This window comes from Macaca nemestrina, chromosome 3 (genome assembly GCF_043159975.1).
Source record: "Macaca nemestrina isolate mMacNem1 chromosome 3, mMacNem.hap1, whole genome shotgun sequence".
NCBI lineage: Eukaryota > Metazoa > Chordata > Mammalia > Primates > Cercopithecidae > Macaca > Macaca nemestrina.
The window spans coordinates 190,495,622-190,515,602 of NC_092127.1; the positions used below are offsets into that span (position 1 = coordinate 190,495,622).

The window sequence follows — 19,981 nt, forward strand, 5'->3', positions numbered from 1 at the left end:
TCTCAGAGGGGCCTGGCTCTTAGGCTCAGAGCGTCTGTGTCCCTCTCCCAAGTACGGGCCTTTCCCAGGGCCACTCTGCGCCCGGTGGGGAGGGGAGTCGTTCGCGGCCCCACGCGAGACCCGCGGGCAGAGCGCGAGACCTCGTACCCCGCGGAGCCACTGCTTTCGCCGCGCTCAGGCCCGGCTTGGCCCGGCGCACGCCCCAGAGCGCCCCGCTGCGCCCGCGTCGCCGAGACGCTCCTGCGTCCTAACGGGCCCCCACGCCGGCGGGCGGTCCCCGCGCGCTGCGCTTCCTCTCGGCAACGCGTCCGGCCGCAACACCCCCATTGGCCGCGCGCCCCGCCACCGGCCATTGGCTCGCAGTGCCTGTTTTACATAGGCCGCTCTGGCCAATCGGTGCGCGGTGCCTACTTAACATGCATGGTGGCCGCCAGTCAGCTAGCGCGGGGGCCGGGCCACCACGTGCTGTTGCTAAGCTCGGGCTTCTAAATTGTTACTAGCGCGGCCGGCCTATCCCAGCCCAGCTCCGCATCTGTCAACATTCTCGGCTCCGCCCGAGGCGCTCGACTCGCCCCCATTGGCCCCGGTCCGTCCCTGCGCCCGCCCCCGGAGCCCGAACACCGCCCCCCATTGGCTCTGCGGGCCGCCGCTCTCCCTTATGTGTCAATTTGAGGGCCTGAGGCGGAGGGTGGCGGCCGAGCGCCGGAGTCCGCGGAGTCTGGAAGTGCGGCGGCCGGGCGCGCGGGGCGGGCGGCGAGCGGAGCCGGCCGGAGCGGGCCGGGCAGCGGCCGCCGCCGTCCCGGGGGGGACAGGCGCGGGCGGGAGGATGGAGCTGAACTCCCTGCTGATCCTGCTGGAGGCGGCCGAGTACCTGGAGCGCAGGGATCGAGGTAGCGCTCGCGCCCCATTGTGCGCCCGCAGCGGTGGGCGGGCGGCGGGTCCGGGCCGGGCGGGGGCCGCTGACCGCGCCGTGTGTCCGCAGAGGCCGAGCACGGCTATGCCTCGGTGCTGCCCTTCGACGGCGACTTCACCAGGGAGAAAACAAAGGCGGCCAGCCTGGTGCGCAAGGCCCCGAACAACAGGTACCGCCCCCCACGCCCGCCCCCGTCCGGCCCGGCCCGAACCCCCGCCCCTGCCCGGAGCGTGGTCCCTGGGCCTGGATTCCCGGCCCGCAGCCCTCAGCGCCGCCGCCGCGCGCCCCGGCGGCCAGCCTGGAGGAGGCGGCGCGCAGGCCGCGGCCGCAGCCCCGCCCGGCCGGCCCCGCCCTCGCCGTCGCCATCTTCCTGCGGCCGCGCCTCCCGGGCCGCTCGCGTAAACAGTGCCACGCGTACAGCGCCCGCCGCCGGGGTCCGCTCCCGCGCCCGCTCCCCGCCCCCGAGTTGTTCTGGACTTTTCCAGGCGGTAGAAAAGTTGTCAGCGGGCGCTGGCTGGTGCCCGGTCGGTCTGGGGAAACAGCCTCAGCCAGGGTCCCCAGGGTCTGCCGGCCCTAACCCTTTTTTTCCGCGGGTGGGTGGGCGGCCTCCTTTCGACTGACTCTTGAGAGCCGAACTGTGCTGCTCGGCGACCTCCCCGATCTCCCAGGAGCCTGGACAGAGAAGGCGAGTGGAGGCGCTGTCCTGGGCCACCACTCCTCCCAGGGTGCCCACCGCTCCTGCCCAGCCTCCTGACACAGCGAAACTCCAGCTACCAGTGTGGGGGTCGTCTTCTTTAAGACGGAGGCCTTTTAAGGGGGCGGGAGGAGGGGCAGGCTGCACGTCAAGGGCCCCATGAAGTCATTACTCCTGGTGCCAGCTGCGCACTCCATACCTTGGCCTCGTGTTCAGGCAGCAGAAGGCCTGAAGCTGGGATGCGTACAGGTCCCCCGCGTGGGAAGTGGGGATCCTGGGCCGGGGCTTCCCAGGGATTTCCATGCTCCTGGCTACTGTGAGGACCGCGGCACACCTGGCCCTGTCTGGACCCACCTTGGCCCAACCCTTCTGTGTGAGCAGGCTGGGAGCTGCGTTTGTAGGGGGCTTCGAAGCCCCAAGGCATGGCTCATTCCTGTGGCCTGCCTGTTCTGGGGAAGCAGAAAAGCTGGCGCAGGGACCCATCTCTGTGGTGTCCTGAGCCAGGCGAGGAATTGGTTGAGTTCCCTGCTGCCCTGGCTGGGACCTGTCTCTGAGTCCCAGCCCCTGGTCCCTTATTGGGGACAGTTTGGGGAAGGACAGGAGTGTGACGAGGGGACCATTGCCTCAGGCCTCCTCAGTGAGCAAGCCCGGCCCCTGCTGCTGCTTCTCACCAAACCAAGTCCCTGACCGGTGGAGAACTCCGGGGCGTGAGCTGGGGCTCCCCCAGCGTGGAGTACCCAAAGCTGACAGCCAGCGTCCTGGTCAAGGCTGCCGGAACACTGCCTCTATGCTGAGCGTTTCACACACGCAGCCGGTTCATCTTCACCGCAGGCTCAGAGAGGCGATGTGATTTTTATCTCTCTTTATGGCCAAGGAAACTGAGGCCTGCCACTCACCCACCTCTGATGACACCTGTTCTGAGTTGGGTCCTGGCTGACCACATTCTGCTGGGACAGAGACCATGGGGGCACTGGTGAGGGAGGCAGAGGGCTCCCTAACTCTGGTGCGTCTCCCCTTGGCTCTTCTGGGCCGAGCCCCGCTCCCCTGGGGCTTGAGGCAACCCAGGGCTGGCGGCTTGGCCCCTTCCTTGATGGGCAGCGCTGCCCTGGAGGCTTTCCTCAGCCAGCCCAGACAAGTAGCTGGGCAGAGCAGGGGGCCAGAGGGTCTCTGAGCCCCTAACTTGTCTCCACCTGTGAGGCTTCCATGCTCTGCCAGGGTGAGGGAGGGGACATGGCACAGTGGGGCTGGGGCAACAGGTAGGGAGTGGGGCCAGAGGACAGTGTCAGGGTTGAGGGAGGCGGCAGGGGACTGGGGCCAGCCTGCAGGGGGGTCCATTCTATGTGAAGTGTGCTTGTCTCCTGGGGTCACGGGAGTGCTGAGAACGCACTTGTCCCAGCCTCAGCGGGGATGGGTCCCACCTCTCCTGAGGGATAGAGTGCTCCCGGGACCCATGTGGCAAACATCCCCCTCGATGGGCCCCAAGGGTCTCTGGGCCCAGGAGGAGCTGCTGGAGGAATGCCCCCTGCCTCCAGGGTGGGGTCCAGTGCCACGCCACCCTTCAAGGGGTAGGCAGGTAGGCTTTTACGTTGAAGGGCACCTGCTGACTCTGACCTTCCTTTTGAGCCAGCAGACTACAGACCCATGTGGCCAGGCTGCGGTTTGGGCTGAGGACAGAGAGCGCAGCTCATTCCTGTGGCCTGCCTGTTCTGGGGAGGCAGAAAGGCTGGCGCAGGGGCCCATCTCTGTGAGGCCACTGAGGAGCATATGGCCGTGGCCTCTGCTCGCTCTGGCCGGCCCTGGCTGGCCCTGGCAGTGATTCTTGAGGCTCCTTGTCCAGCCCGTGTGACCACCAGGCTCTCCAGGATCCTGAGACCTGGGTCTGGAGGCTCTGCTGAGGCTACACAGGGGGGCCTAGAGCCTGTTGGTGCAGCAGGTGGGAGGGGCAGGCCCTTGGCCTGAGTGGTTGGGACAGGAGACGCCAGATCCCACGTTCCTGAAGCAGGCAGTGGTCAGCAGAAACTTCAGGAAGGAGCCAGGACCTGAGGGCAGGGAGAGGCCTCAGGGCTGGGTCTGGAGGTGCCCCGAGGTGGTCTGAACTCTGCCCACCTGTGCAGCAGCATCCTGGGAGGCCCGGGAGCCCTGGCTGGCCTGTGGGGTCCTGCCTGGACTGGGAAGGTGGCCTGGAGCTGGGAGCGAGGTCCCCCTGCCTTGTTGTCCTCCAGGGCAGATGCTGTGGCACCTGCTGTGGTGCTCGGAGTTGTGTGCCCGTGTCTGAATGGGCAAGACAGGTGAGCAGCAGGTGAGGCCACTGTCCCCAGAGAGGCTGAGCCTGGGCCTCCAGGGCGGCCCATCCTGCTAGCACGCAGTTCCCCTGAGGGAACTGTGCCCACTGGCCTGGGAAGCATCCACATCTCAGAAGCCCCCTCATGGGCTGACCTGGCTGACACGCTGTGTCCCTGGTCCCCATTGGTAAGGTGGGCTGTGGTCACGCAGGTGTGTGAGCCCAACAGAGTGGTGGTGTCAGGACAGGACCACCCGTGTCCTGAGGGCCAGGTCTCTGGGCTCCATCTCCACCTGCTGTTTGTCCCAGGTACTAGGCTGCTTTGGCTCCAAGGACACAGCTGGCCTCAGGGATTGGGGAGCAGGGAAGGCAGGTAGTTAGTAGAGGTCAGCGCCAGGACCTGCTGCTGCTCCCTGGGCCTCCCCCACCCCTCTGGAAGGAGGCCTGGGTCCTCCTGTCAGCCAGATTCCCCACAGGCCTTGCTAGGTGGGCTTGTGGCCCTGGGCGCCCTGGACCTGCCTGCATCTCTGGGCTTCCCTGTGAGCAAACCCGGCCCCTGTTGCTGCTTCTCACCAAACCAGGTCCCTGACCCATGGAGAACTCCAGGGCGTGAGCTGGGTCTCCCCCAGCATGGAGTACCCACAGCTGACAACCAGTGTCCACCCTCAGCATGTGGTTCCCCCAACCCTGGGTGGACAGCTGTCCCAGCCCTCACTGTTCTGGGCCATTCCGGAACCCAGACAAGCCACTGTCTGCAGGTCCTGGCCCCTGAGGAGGGCGCTGTTCTCTGTGCCCTGGTGGTCACGCAGCAGAGTGAGCTCTGTCTTTCTGTCTCCCTAAACAGGTCTTCACACAACGAGCTAGAAAAGCACAGGTAAGTGATCCCCCAGCCCCCAACATGAGCCCAGCACCTGGCCCACCCTTCTACTGAGGGTATGTGGTGCGCTGAGCCTGCCCTTGTCCCAGGCCTGGCCAAGTGTGCTGCTAGGGTGTGTCCTTGTCTTGGGAAGGGTCAAGCTTGGAGGAGGAGGCTGAGATCTGTTTCAGGCACTCTGTGCTAGAGGCAGGAGATGGCGGGGGGCCCAGGCCCTGCTTTCCGGAGCTCATCCAAGTGGGAGCCAGAGACCCCTTGTGCTATGTGACAGTCAGGGCCCTTAGCTTTCAGAACAGTGGTCTCCAATCAGGAGGGTTCGGCTCTCTGCCCTGTGCGTTCTGGGGTCTGCCTTCCAAGGAGCCGTGCTACAGGCTTGTCCGAGGGGCAGATGGAGAGCAGCCAGTCCCTGGCCGTGTGGGAAGCTCTGGCCTAGGGCAGGATTCAGGCGAGCCCTCGGGTAAAGCTGCGGGGTGTTCATTCCCCCTGGTGACAGCCGGAGGCAGCTAGGGCTGCAGGCCCAGCTCTGCTGGTGGTGATGAGGTGCAGGTGAGCTCAGTGGCCTAGGGGCTGGCAGTGGGAGCCCTGGGTGAATGCAGAGGCAGCCCTAGAGGCAGGAGCCCCCATGCTAGGACAAGGAAGGTTCCCCTGAAGGATGCTGGGCCATCGCTCCCTCCTGACTTGTGATCCCATCTGTGAAATGGGTCAGCTCTTCCCTTCCTGGTGGGGCAGGTCTGCGTGCTGGTTGAGCCCCCCCACAGTCCCCTCTAGAAAGATTTGGTGCTCAGCCAGGTCTCCGCCTCCCCCCCATGTCTACCCCCACAGCAGCGCCAACTTCCGTTCCCCTGGGATTCGGGCTGCTGGCTGGGGCGGGCAGCTGGGCAGGGACAGAACGCAGTGTTCTCTGAGGAACTGCACTTCCTGGACAGGTCATGTGTGTTTGGGGGGTTCCCTAGAGGCCACAGAGGTGGGGGCAGGTACAGGGCCCAAGAGAACCAGGCAGGCCTGGAGTTGTTTCCAGGCCTAAGGAGACCAGCCTAGCCTTGACCAGGACCCAGGAGCTGGGGCAGACACGTGGGGGTGTTCAAGGAAGGCTTCCTGGAGGCAGTCCCTGGGAGGACAGCCTCCTAATGGGGACAGACTGAGGGACAATGACATTGGGGGAGGATGGGTGGCAAGGATGTGGCAGCTGTTGGGGAGGACAGGGGACCCCTGCAGCTGCCCTTTGACCTGGCTTTGCCCTCTGCTCTCTCTTTCCAGAGGCTGCATTTAGCCAGGGCCTCATGGAGCCTTCTTGAGACACAGAGGAGGGATGGGTGGGCAGCCAGGGTGTCTGTGGACTCCGCCACCCCAGTGCAGGGGGTTTCTGTCTCTGGCTGGCCAAGAGGCAGATGTGGACAGCCCCAAGCACTCACAGGCCTGGGGCCCTGGATCACAGCCTACCTGATGCCAGCTGCTCTTGGCTGCAGGGAAGGGCTGCGTGCTGTCTTGAGGAAGGAAGGAAGCCCCTGGCTGGGCCACCCAGCCATCCCTGGGAGGCAGGCCCTGGACATTGCTTTGCCCGGAGGTGTTCCCTTATTGGGGACTGGGCAGGGCTTGTGGGACTTCCCCTTGTGGGTGCTCTGAGCCAAGCCTGCCCAGCCCTGCTCCTCCTCTCTTTGTAGAGAGGCAGCTTCAGCAGGTCTGAGGCCGGTGCATTGTTGCCGACCCCAGGGTCCTGGGGACTGTGGAGGCCTCACCTTCTTGGCTGCTGACCTCACTGGCCCTACTCCAGGCTATGGTCTTAGTGTGTTTTGGGGGAAGGTCCCAGCCTTCTTTCCTGGCCCTTGACAGCCCCTGGATGGCAGAGCCCATTCCAAAGGCCAGTCCAGAGTCCTCAGCTGAGTCCCTGCCCCACATTGCCCCAAGCATGTCCAGGTTTTGGGAGGTCCCCAGGAGCCCCCTGCAGCCCAGCCTCATGTGCTGATGCAGCCTCACACGGCCTTCACGTACCTTGGGAAGTTCTGTTGGCAACATCCACGCTTGCTCCTGGGCCGCCCCTAGCTCCCCGTCAGCCACAGCCAGGTTCTCTGGTTGGCTGGGACGCTGGCGTGGAGCCATGCCCTCTCGGTGCCCCGGGTCCCCCTCTGGGCTTGGGGTTTTTGGGGGAGCTGGAAAGTGCTGCGTCAGAGGTGGGGCTGCTGTGGATACCAGCCCAGCGCGCTAGTCCTGCAGGCGGGTTCTGCCTCCTGAATCCACACAGGGTTCCTTCAGGAAGTGGGGGTTTTAAAAGCCCTTTGAATGCCCAGGGACAGCCGTGGGGTGCTGGCAGGGGGCCCAGGGCACTGCAGCGGCTTCAGGAGGGGAGGGCTCAGTGGGAGCCCAGTGCATCCCTGGGCCAAGGGGCTTCCTGGCTCAGAGGGGTTGGTGGGGATCTTCCTGGGGTCCCACAACCAGCCGCTGGTAAGAGTTGGCTCCAGGCCACTGCCACTGCTCAGGGCAGGAATTTCTGTGGCCTCCAGCCCTGGTGCCTGCCCTCCTGGGCCTGGACCTGTTACTGGCTCGGACAGTGCGTGTATGTGGTCAGATGGCTTCTGTTTGTCTCTCGAGAAAGGTGTTCCGTGATTTCTAAAGCGGTCTGTTCATGGACCTCCCCTGCACCCCACCCCAGAGACTGCATCCCAGGCACTCGGAGGCTGAGCCACATCCTCCTCTGCTCCCCGCGGGCACTAACATTGCCGATGAGACTTGGATAAGCAGGGGACCTTGTTCTCCATTTCCTCACTTGATCTTTCACCTGATACCACGTACGTAAGTCCTGTCCACCTGCGTCAGGGCACACTCCTCCACCTGCTCATCCCCGATGACTGCACGGGACACTTGGCTGTGCCACCAGCGTTCTTAGTGATGACCCTCTGGTTAACACAGGGACTTCCGGACGGTCCTGTGATGTGCCTTGGTGAGCACAGACCTTTGCGGATCTGGGGGGATAGTTTTGTAGGACCAAGGCCCTAAAAGTAGAGATGCTGGATGGCGGTCAGTGATAACTGTGCCGATGGCCCTTCAGACCTGTGTCCCCTTTTGCTCTCCCACCAGCAAACCATCAACGACCCCTCGAGTTGGCTGGCGCAGGAGCCATCCCTTCTCACGTCAGCCTGTCGGAGGGTGCAAGTCGTACCTCCTTGTTTGCGTGTGCATTTCCTGGCTCTGGTGAGATGGAGCCGGGCGTTAGGTTAGGTTGGCCCTCGTGTCCTGCAGCCTGTTTGTGTCCTCTGCCCGTTGTGACGTCGAGGCATTCTGCTTTTAATTTTTGATGTGTGTGAGCTCAAAATACCACGAATACTAACCATGTGTCTTTTATATGTATTGCAAAGATTTTTCTACTTGTTATTTGTTTCTTAGCTGTGTTTTTCTTTCTTGTGCAAACGTGTCTTTCTCTGATTGTCACAGCAGTGTGTGTGTGTGTGTGTGTGTGTGTGTGTGTGTGTGTGTGTTTAGCATAGAAAACCTGGAAAATACAGAAAAGTACAAAGCTAAAGAAATAAAATTGCCAGGCGCATCGCCTGGAGACGCACGCTCCCTGTGCCTCGTTTTGTTCTGTTGTCTCTCGTGTGCGTCTGCTCTTTTATTTTTTAAACAAAATTGGGTCACTTGTCACCTATGTGGTTCCGTATTCTAATTTTTTCACTTAACATTCAAGATGTGCATGTGTAACACACTAAAATGGTAATGAGGTTGTTTTGGGGTGGTGGAGTTTGGGGGTACTTTTAATTTTTTTTCCTTTTAAAGTTGATTTGCATTTTTAAATTGTTCTGCAGAGGTCATGTAGTGCTGATGTAATTACACGGTGGGTTGGAAAGCCATTTGCTAGAGTGGACCAGGGAAGGAGGCCCCTGGCAACGCCCCCACTTGCAAACCTAGTCCCAGTGGTGGCTACAGTACGTTGGCAGCGTGCCTCGGGAAAGGCCCCTCCTTGAGCAGAGAGCACCCTTCGGCCTCTTGGCTGCGCGGTTCCTGGGTTGGGGGTGGCAGGGCGCTCGCTCCCATTGGAGGTGGGGAGGCTGAGCTTCCAGGAACTGGGGTCGTCATGTAGTGGCAGCCTGGGACCCCTTTCCCTGCACCTGTGCATGGGAGGCAGCGTGGGAGATGCGGAGGATGTTGGCCCCATGCAGGCCACCTCCAGGCAGACCTCCCGACTGGTGCAGCTGTTAACCGCTGCACCCAGCAGCCCCCTCCTTCTTCAGTCTCCTCCTCTGTCCAAAGGAAATGGCTGCCCCTGCACACGTTACTCTTCGGGGGACAAGATTTGCTGGGCTTGGGAACGGCAGGAGCAGACATGCCAGGGCTGGGGTGCTCAGTGTTGGCGCCATGTGGGGAAAGTCACGTGTGTAGGCATCAGCTGTGGCAGGGCAGTTGGGCAGCAGATTTTCAAAAGATTCAAAAAGTATTCCTACCCCTTGACCTGGTCATTCCACTCGTAAGGATTTACCCAAAGCAAAGTGTCCTATATTTGGAAGCAGACTCTGCGGCCTGCACAGGATGGGTGAGTCTGTGGTTGAACATGGCAGTGACAAAACCTCCCGGTGCCCTGCACTGCCAGGCAGGTGCATGTGGGCGTGGCCAGGGTCCCGGGCCTCTGGGTGAGCTGGACTCCCCGCACCCCGTGAGCTCCACCATCCTCCCCCGCAGACAAGCAGGCCAGCCGGGAAGGCGGTGTTTCCGCAGGGGCAGGCCTAGGATGAAGCCAGGGCCCCTCTCCCGAGGTGCCCGATGAATGTGTCCTGGAGGATTATAGCGTGTGAGCAAGTGCCCTTGAGTGTGAACAGACACGCAAGCGCCACTGGGTGTCATGGCTCCAGTTGTGTGAAAAGTGGATTCATCTGTGGATACAGGGACAGACTCTGGAATGAGGCGATTTCCAAGGGGATATGAAACTTGGATTGGAAGGGCCTGGTCCCTGGCCCTCCCTTGACCTAGGCTGATCATGTTTCCATGGTCACAAAAGTGACAGCACGTTGTGCACGATGAGGTGGAGAGACGTAAATCTTGTCTGGGTCTCTCCAGATCTCTGGGTGCAGCCTGAACAGCACCCTCGCCTTACCCCACCCTGCCCTGCATGAGGACTCCAGGGCAGGGATGGGGGATGGGGGATGGGGGATGGCAGGGCGGCGAGCTGGGGCTCCTGGGCAGTGCCTGGTGGTGACGCACTGAGGCTCTGCAGGCCATGGTGAGCTGGGCGCTTCTGCCGGTTGTCTGGGGGCTGTGGGTGTTGGGCTGCTCCTGGGGGCGGGGGGAGTTCCCAGCCAGGCCAGGAGGAGATCCTCAGAGAGGGACCCTCAGCACATCTGCAGCAGTGGACGGTGAGGATGGGTCTGTGTAGGGCCCTGCGAACTGCCTCCCGCCCTCCCCCAGACCTCTCACCCCATGGGCTTGGCCACCCCAGCCTGATGGTTCTGTCTCTGGCTCTTTCAGACGAGCCAAACTCAGGCTGTACCTGGAGCAGCTCAAGCAGCTGGTGCCCCTGGGCCCCGACAGCACCCGCCATACCACGCTGAGCCTCCTGAAGCGGGCCAAGGTGCACATCAAGGTGAGTGGGCCTTGCACTCCACCCTGCCCTGTCCGGCTGCCTCGGTGTCCCTGCATGCCCTGGGGGTGTGGTCACAGGGGACCCTGGGTGGCCCTTGGATCAGAGGGCCTGAAGGTGGGTGGGGAGCCATCTGGCGGGTGTGTGTCGGGGGCCTGGTGGTTTTTGCCAGGGTGGAGGAGCAGCAACAGAAGCTGCCAAGGGGTCGAGGCAGTTCCGTGGCTTGTGCTGCATTTGTTGGGTGCTGATGGCATAAGAAGCCACAGTGCAGCATAGGCTGGGATGGAGAGGAGGAGTTCGGGGGACAGATTGCTCTCTGGGGCCCTGGGCCGTGAAGAGGCAGCTGCTGGAAGGAGAGAGTGGGCCAGGAAGGAGAGAAGAGGCCAGGAGGGGCAGGTGTTTCTGGGTGCCATCAGAAGGCAGACTAAAAGTAGGCAGCCTGGCGGGGGGGGCCAGGGTGGAGGTTGGGGCAGTGGGGGCTGGCAGTAGGTCGGGGCTGAGGGAGACATTCCCTGGGGCAGCCCCCAAAGGACTTTTGACAGCCCTGTTGGTTTGGGGGCCTTGTGACATTTGGGCCAACCAGGGCAAGTCTCCATCTGCTCTGAGGGCCTCTGCCTGCATAGGCATGGCCATCTCCAGGCTGGGGTGGCAGGAGCTTTGAGATGGGCACAACGAGAGCCCTGGGGGCCCTCACAGAGCAAGCACCGTCTCAGTGGGGCCCACGGGAAGGTTTAGAGAGGGCAGGGCGCAGGTGTTGCAGAGATAGGCATGGTACAAGCCACAGCCCCGCGGGGGCAGGCAGGGCTGGGAGTGTGTGAGGAGACCCGCTGGAAGCAGGACTGTCCTGGAGAAGGTGCCAGCCAAAGATTGGGTAGCGCTGACCCAGGGTGTCATGGCCACACATGGCTCAGCTTAACCAAGGCTGCCTGGTGGCTGCGGGTATTAGAGCTGGGCCATAGATGGAAACCACAGGGCTGGGAGGTGGCATCTGACTGTGACCGCCTGGCTGGGACAGGGAGGAATCCACCTCAGGCTGTGGGGCCGGTAGAGACTGGGCACCCTGTGGCCCATAGCCTGGCTAGGTCTTGTCAAGGAGAGGGAACCTCTGGGCCTGGGTGACCCCGTTCCTGGCCAGGGGGAAGTGGGGAGTCCCCTTCCCGCCGTGGGCTCACAGTCCCCCTTGCCCGCAGAAACTGGAGGAGCAGGACCGCCGGGCACTGAGCATCAAGGAGCAGCTGCAGCAGGAGCATCGCTTCCTGAAGCGGCGCCTGGAGCAGCTGTCGGTGCAGAGTGTGGAGCGCGTGCGCACAGATAGCACAGGCTCCGCCGTCTCCACGGACGACTCAGAGCAAGGTGGGGCGTGGGGCAGCCTCACCTGGGCCTCCGGGCACTCAGTGGCACAGCTCCCTGGGTGGAGAGAAGGCTCCTGGTGCTGGGGTTGGGGAGAACCCTCCCAGCTCCCTGCTGCACTGGGGTGTTTGTCACCATCTAAGTGCAGAAGGGACTGGACAGGGAGGGTGGGATGCAGAGGCCACATGGCCCGCTGAGGACTGGTGCTTCTGAGGCTGGGTTCTTAGCCAGAGCCCTCCTGGTGTCTGCTGCCCCAGGGCCCAGACAGCGCGGTCTGCACTTCTGCTTCTCTGCCCAGAGCTTCTGCTTCCAGAAAAGGGAGAAATGGGCTGGCACCTTTAGAGTGGCCTGACCCCATCCCCGCTCTGTTCTCCCCAGAAGTGGACATAGAGGGCATGGAGTTTGGCCCTGGTGAGCTGGACAGTGTTGGCAGCAGCAGTGACGCGGACGACCACTACAGCCTGCAGAGTGGCAGCGGCGGCGACAGTGGCTTCGGGCCCCACTGCCGGCGGCTGGGCCGCCCCGCCCTCTCGTAGGCCCGTGCCCTCTGCTCCTTGGCCTGCCTGCTCGCCAGCCACGCGTGTCAGCCCTCCAGTTCTCCTTCAGTTGACGCCAGCCTCTCCACAGGCCCACTGCTGTGCCATTCTGGAAGCTCCAGCTGCCACCTGGGCTGCCTGGCACTGCCCGCTTGCCGGTCAGGGCCTGCCGAGCTGCCTGCCCCTCTCAGCTGGGCAGAGTCCCCTGCAAGGAGGCAGGGCCCAGCTTCCACGTCCGGAGCCCTGGTCAGCATAGCCGCCCACGGTCTGTTCTCAGATTCCTAATCATTCCAGAAGTATTAAATATCTTTGCTGCAAACCTCGGCAGGTGCCGTGTGAGGGGCTTAATGACCACCACAGGGAGCTCAGACCCCAACCCTGGATCCCAGGAGAAAGGAGTGGACCGAGGAAGGAAGGAAGGCAAGGCTGTCTGTCCATCCGTCCGTCTGTCCACCTACCTGTCAGTCCACATAGGCTCCTGGCGTGGACAAGGGATCTGTGAAGGGCGGGACCTGGGTGAGCACCTGGGGCAGGTGGGTGGTCAAGGTCCTTCCCACGTCGCAGGTGTCAGAACCTAGGGCTGGGCTCTCGGGGCAGGCCAGGCCAGCCCAGCCCACACCGAGCTGGGCAGCGTCTGCTCTGGTAGGACTGTCAGACGCACACACGCACGCACCTAGGTACACGCACTCATGTACATGCTCACACACGCAGACACACCTGGGCACCCCGAGGTCACCTGTTCTGGGGATGATGGCCTTCAGGGTCATCTGGCAAACATCAGCCCCTGGGCTGTGCCTGGTTCCCCTCCGGCTCCCGCTCACCCGCGCCCACCCATTGTGCCTGCCTGTCTGCATAGGAGAGGGCATCTCTTCCTGGCTAGGGCTGGGGTGAGCTGGAGGCTGGTAAAAGTTGCAGCCACTGGGTCCTCGGGGGCTTACTCATCTCCCTTTTTTAAACAAAAAGCAAAAAAGTAAAATGCTGCACTGCCCAGCAGCCCAGTGAGGGCTCCGGGAGCCACCTTAGGAAAGGGCTCTTCACCAGCTCTGCTGCGGCAGCCTCAGCAGGCAGAGAGGCTTCCCCCAAAAAAACAACCGTGTTTTAAAAAAAGAAAGCCTAAAGACTCTCGGCCAAGGGACGTCCGTGTGTGCCGCCTCTGTTTCCCGTACCAGATTTTTGTACTCTATTTTCCTAGCCATTGTTGTGTCCTTGTTTGCTGAGGGGTGGGAGCCACCCAGCGTCTCAGGGACCTGTCCCTCTGTCATGTCGTCAAAGTGTGCCTTGTGTCTTGTGTCTGGCCTTGCCCTTCCCACCAGCATGTCCCTCGTGGCTCAGGGTGCCCCAGGCCTGCCCAGCTAGTGCTGTCTTCCCATCTCCTGTGGGCAGCCCCTCCCAGCAGCCAGGGCTTCCTGGGGGCGATGCAGCCAGGCCCCTGTGGGTGGCACGGAGGGACCTAGTGTTTGCCCTCCCCAGCAGCTGGCAGGGGCCTGCCTGCTCACTAGAGAGGTGGATTCTCACCTGTCACCTGACTCGAGCCCCCTGCTTCCTGGTCTAAGTGAGGGCTCCAGGTTTCAGACACTGGCAGCCAATGAAGACTGCTCACTGGGTGGTGCAGGCCTGGCACCAGGAGGCTTGCACCCTTCCTTCCTGACGTCCTCTGTCCTTGGGGCTGGCCCACAGCAGTGCCTGCCGTGCCTCTGGTGCATCTCTAGCCAATTTCCATATGATGGGGAAAATTTGTGTCTATTTCCAGTCATAGGCATAGATGTCCCAGGGTTGGGGGCCCTTTGTGGTGGAAGGGGGTCCCTGGAAACAACTCTGGTACAGAACCTGCCCTGCAGGCCATAGGGGGTGTGGTGCCTGGAGCTGAGGGGCATCCGAATGCATTGTGGGTGGTTGTGAGGAGGCCTGTCTGCATCTCCTTCCGGCCCCACAGGGGGCCAGGGGCACCCAGAAAGGAGCTTCCCCTGCCTGCCTGATTCTGTCCCCCCGAGGCTTCATTTCAAACACTGCGGCACCTCTGAGCAAGGCGGGCCGTGTGCAAAACCTTGCTTCCCCAGCCAGCACTCCAGGGCCCTGAGGTGGTCGTGTCCCTGCTCTCAATTCTTGAAGCACCAGCTCCCTGCCCCACCCTCCAGTGCCTGGGGCAGCTGGGGGGCTTCTGCTCTCATCTCTGACCAGCAGAATCCACCCAGTGACCAGTGGTGGCCCCTCAGCCGACCCTCCCAGCAGCTCAGCCTGTGGCTCTTGAGGCCGTGGTTCCCACGTGGACTGGGAGGCAGTCTCATAGCCACCCAGCGTGCTGTTCAGCTGCCCCTCCCTGCCACCAGCAGGTGGGTGAAGGGTGGCCCACTGGGTGGGGGCTGGTGCTAGGACTCACCATATGCTCAAACTTCCCACTGCTCCCTGCCAGGGGCCCAGGCTGCCATCACTGGAGGCTGCAGGGACCAAGAGGCCATCACCGTGTCTAGAGAGAGCAGACAGGAGCAGAACAGCGCCGGGGGCTCCTGAGCCTCTGCGTGTGCCCTCCCAGCCCACACCGGTGCTCTCGGCCACTGAGCACCCAGACTCAGGCTTGGGTTCCCCAGACTTACTGGAAGGCAGCTCCCGCATACCAGGATAACCCCTGCAAACCACATAGCAGACCCCCACCATCCTCGCAGAGGGGAAAATGTTGCAGCAAGGCTTTGCCTCTGCAGACCCCACCTTAGTGGCACAGTGCTTGGGCCTGTGTTCCCCGGGTGGTGGAGCCCTGTACTGGTCTGTGGCCCTGGGGGCCCCACTCTGCTGTCTGCCCCAGCCCATGCCGTCTGCTGGGCAAGGCAGGCTCCCCCGTGCCCTGCCTCCCTCTGTCAGGGAACCTGGGACCCCTCTCCCCACTGCCTGCACAGAGGACCCTGACCCTGGGCCAGCAGTGTGGCCCCAGGTCCACGTTGGGCACTAGGGCAGGTTCCGTGCCAGAGTCAGGGGCCACATGAGGGCCTGGTGCTGGTGAGGGGGGTGTGCGCTAGAGGGGAAAGGGGCCCCCGCCCACCTGTCCACCATGTGGGCCATGCTGTGTCCTTATGTCATTGTAATATAAATACAGATTTTTATATCTCACCCTGATGGCTCCGGCTCTTTCTGTGATTGTCACTGTCACCATGCTTTGCGCCCTGCCCTCGGCCCCCAAGCAGAGAGCCTGACCCAGTGGCACCATACTGTGTGGCCTTTGGGCCGTGGCCCTCGTTGCCCTACCACAGCCTCTTTTCTGGGAGGCCTGACGGAGCACGTCACCCCCTGCTGCCAACCACACTGGGCCCGCCATCACAGCTGCCTCCCTGGATGCTCTGGCACCTGGAGCTGGGTGAAGGCGGGTTTGAGGCGGGTGCCGCTACAGGCCTGTTGGCCAACTGGATGCTCTTGTTGCTCTTGTCCCAGAGGCACTGGGACTTTGCCTCTGGCTCTTGTGCTGGGGCCCTGCTGGCCCTGCTGGCCGAGGACAGCCGACCCCTTGGGGTGCTCCATGCCAGCCAGGAACCCTCTGCATAGAGGCTGCTAGCTCTCGGAGCTGCACTGTGAGAATTCTCCTGCACCTGTTCCCACAACTACCTGGGTATGGCTTCTGCTTCCTGTCATGGGGACCTGTCATGCTGAGGTGAAGTGAGATGGCATGGCCAGCTATCCCCTTGTGCCGGTGGTGACCGTGGAGACACAGGCTCCTGTCATGCCCATCATGGGGTGGTTGTGAGGTGATGAGACTTTGCGCAGTGGGGAGAAGAGGTCTTGCCCTCACCCAAGCAAGCCGGGCTGGCTGCCTGCTCCCCCCCAGGGAGGCCTTTTGGAGGGAACGCCCCTGGAAGCAGAGACCTCTGATCTGCCGGGCCAGGGTTGGGGCGGTGTGGGCCCAGCTACCCTGGTGCAGAGGGAGGAGTCCTGGGGGGCCCAGCAATGGGCAGCTGAGAGGACATGCCTGCTTTGAGTGCTGGAGAATTGATGGAGCCGGGTGGTCATATGGGGGCTCCTGAGTGTTTAGTCGCCACGCTGTGCACATGGCAGCTATGCATTGGAGATGGCCCAGTGGGACCCACCAGCAGGTTGTGGGGTGGCCATGGAGGGTGCCTGCTGGGGGCCTCGGAGGAATCTGAGCTCCCCCAACCCCCAGCAGCAGAGTCTGGATCGTTGAACCTGTGTGCGCCCCAGGAGCCCTCGAGGTCATTAGTGGGGAGCACCCCAGGATAGAAATCAGTTCCTCCTGGGAATGTGGCTGGGGCCTTAGAGCCACCAGGATTTGGTCGTTCATGTAAATGTGGACGTTTAAATCCCAAATATTATGATTTGGCATCACCACTACTGTTTTCTATCGAGGGCATGCAGGTGCCAGGGGCTGTGCCCAGTTCTATGTATGATTGGTACCTGGTATCATCATGCTGGGCCCTTCTCACAGGTGGCATGCTGAGATTTGGAGATGCACCCCTCCCCTGCTCACCAGGCTGGAGAGTGGGATACCTGGGACAGGATCCCTGTCCTTTGGGAAGCCCTTGGTTCTCCAAGCAGAGTCCATCTCTGTTTTCCATCTTTGTGCTTGTTGGGTTATAGCAAGTCCCCCTACAAGTAGGACACTTGCCTGCAGCCTCCCACCCACCCTCTTCTTGGCAGCCTGAATGACCTCAAAGGTCTCCTTGCTCACCTCCCTAAAGTCCTCCTCTGGGTCCCCATGGCCTCCAGATTAAACCCAAACACCGCCATTTGTCCTTCAGCTCAATTCGGCCCACCCCTGCACTGACTTTAGCCCCCCACTCCCACCTGCTCCCTGCATTCACCAGCTCAGGCACAACCTCCTCTGGGAAGTGGGCCCTGAGCCCCCTATATCCCTTCCCACCATATTTTGCTGAGATTATGGCCCCCCAAATTAGGCACTGGAATCATCTGGGCTAATCACCACAGGACCTTCTCACATTACTCCTTCCTCCTTTCCGAGTCGCTGGCCAGGTCAGCCCCGTGCACTCCAGCCTCATGGGGATCTTTCTAGAATGTAAACGGTTATGCCACTGACCTGCTGAGCCTCAGGGGCTCACAACTCCTCCTCCTGTCCTGAGGCCCTTTCTGACACCCCACCAGTCCCAGTCTCCGCTGCCAGCCCTTGTGGTCCCCATTCCTCCCCACTTCAAAGGCCCTCTCCACATGGCCACCTTGGTGAATGAACTCTGTCACCTCCTTTGGGCTTGTGCTGACCCAAACCTGCTCCTGAGTTTGGGGACTGAGTTCTCACTTTGTCACATGAATGTCAACAGGATGGAAAACAAACTCTTTCCCAACCCTATGGTCTTCTTTCTTCTTAATGGGAAGGATTAGTAGGAAGAATAGGAAGAAATGCCACTCCCTGCTCAGCTGGAAACCCCAGAGTCTCGCGGACCCAGGCTAGTCATCAGGCCCCAGGCTCTGCCAGCTCCTGCAGCTCCCTCTGTCCAGCTCTCTCCTCCTCTCCTACATGCTGCAACAGTGGTCCTGTATCTTGTCTCTTACCACCTTTTGTCATTTTTGGTCTTGCAGAATTAGGCTTCTAACACACATCTGAGAATTCACTCTCCTGCTTGAAAACACCCCCCCATTCTCCATTGCTTGCAGAATAGAGTCCCACAAAATTCATGGAAAACTACATCTAAAACAAATAATCTTTAGCATCTGACTGTTACTTCTAAAGTTTAAAAATAGTCTGAAAAGATATTGTCCAAAACCTAAAATATTTTTTAAATACTAATAGGAGAAAATCGCTTCCACAGGAAGGAGAAAAAGCAAACAGCAAAAACACTTGATCCTCACAGCTCTGTCTTTAGGTCTGTTTAGTCCATTATATTCTCATGGGCTTTCTCAGGGAGGATTAATTCCTGAGTTCCATTTATCTTTTGACCTTACTAAAACTCCAAATAATTTTGACTGCTGAAAAGAAAGCTTACCCTGGAAATAAGTGTAACATACTTGCTTTCTTAAATTCCCAAGGCAAGCTGAAGAAAACTTTCCATGTCTGTATAGTTAAACCTATTGTGTTTGTCGTGTGTACTCTAGGGGCTGATACTGTTGTAATTTTTACTTAATGTTTTTATGGCTTTTATGGTCTCGTAAGCACCTTTGCAACAAATAACTATGGTCAGCAATTCAAAATCAGATGGAGAATTAATTTGTGGCCCAAGAAACCACCCAGGAGTCACTAGGAAAGTGGGTTTCTAGAACGGCCTTCAGGGCTCTGGAGTGCACCCCTCCTGCCCTCCAGGGATCTCTTTCTATAAAGGAGCCCCTTGTCTTTCTGCCATCTTTAATGCTGTCTCCTCAGAGTTCCTCCTTGCAGTCTATAAATATCCCCAAGTTCCTCTCATTTTCAAACAAAACAAAATAAAAAATCCTCCCCTCAGCCCTGCATTCCCACCCCCTCAGCTTGTGTCGTTTTGCATGCTCTCTCTCTCTCCTTTGTCTGTCTCTTGTCTCTCTCTCTGTGTCTGTGTCTCTGTCTCTGTGTCTCTTTGTGTTTGTCTCTGTCTCTGTTTTTCTGTCTCTGTGTCTTTGTCTCTCTCTGTGTCTCTCTTTCTGACTCTGTCTCTCTGTCTCTGTCTCTGTCTCTGTCTTTGTCTCTCTGTCTCTGTGTCTGTCTCTGTCTCTGTCTCTCTGTATCTCTGTCTCTCTGTCTCTGTCTTTGTCTCTGTGTCTGTCTCTCTCTGTCTGTCTCTCTGTGTCTCTGTCTCTCTGTGTCTGTCCCTGTCTTTGTCTCTCTGTCTCTGTGTCTGTCTGTCTCTGTCTCTCTGTGTCTCTGTCTCTCTGTGTCTCTGTCTCTGTCTCTCTGTGTCTCTCTGTATCTCTCTCTCTGTCTCTCTCTTTCTCTCTGTCACGCTCCTCCCACTCAGTCTTTGCCTCATCAGCAACATTTCTGGAAGGCGTTGCCTGCACAGCTCCCACTTCCTTCTGTCCAAACTGGCTCAACTCTGTCTCCTGATGCACACCCCCGGACCTCCAACCCTGGGCTGCAGGGGTCCTCCCACCAGGCCTCCCCTTTCCAGCATCCCTGGTTTCCCTGCCTGCAGATTGGGCACCACTCTGAAATTTTTCCCGTCATGTTTGTTTTTCAGATCATTTTAGGCCTCATTGACTTTTAAAAGAGGAGGATAAAAACGTAAAACAAGTGAAGAATGAATAGGAAAATCTTTGACTCTATCAGATTACAATATTTGCCTTAGAACATTCTTATTTCTCTCCTTGAAAATGTTAAGAAAAACTATCCAAACGACTTCTACCTAGTCACCCTGGACTAGAAGATTGTCTAACAAGCCACCTTTAGGGTCATTTGAAGCTGAAGGGAGGGAGTTCCATTATATTTACCCATGACAAAAGCCCCTGCTAACCTGTAGAAGACTGAGGAGTGGCAAAGGATTTTTGTTTGATAGAGATGCAAACGAATTCTGTCCAATAGAGAGGTCTGGTTTCACTGGGCTGTAGGGCATCAGCCAGATTCGCATGAAATTTAGCAGTCCCGTTTCAGTCATCTTTCACTGACTGCCATCCTCTTTGGAAATAGTGTATCATCCTCCCTGAGTTAAATACATCGTTGTATTTAACTCAGGCCACTCCGTTTATGTGAGTTCATTTCTAACATTTTGAAAATGGAATTGTGGAGGAAGTCAGCTTTTTTTTTTTTCTTTTGATTCGGAGTCTTGCTCTGTCGCCCAGGCTAGAGTGCAGTGGTATGATCTCGGCTCACCGCAGACTCCGCCTGCCTGGGTTCAAGCGATTCTTCTGCCTCAGCCTCCC

The 19,981-nt window shown here is 59.9% G+C and overlaps 1 protein-coding gene across 1 annotated transcript; it reads left to right on the forward strand.

Moving 5' to 3' along the window:
* The first annotated feature begins 696 nt into the window (after positions 1 to 696).
* On the forward strand, positions 697 to 15,307 carry LOC105483849 (MAX dimerization protein 4). Its single transcript, XM_011744864.2, has 6 exons — positions 697 to 890; positions 983 to 1,082; positions 4,733 to 4,762; positions 10,211 to 10,325; positions 11,513 to 11,675; positions 12,051 to 15,307. The coding sequence occupies exons 1-6, from the start codon at positions 827 to 829 to the stop codon at positions 12,206 to 12,208; spliced, it is 630 nt and encodes a 209-aa protein (XP_011743166.2). The 5' UTR covers positions 697 to 826; the 3' UTR covers positions 12,209 to 15,307.
* The last annotated feature ends 4,674 nt before the right edge of the window (positions 15,308 to 19,981 follow it).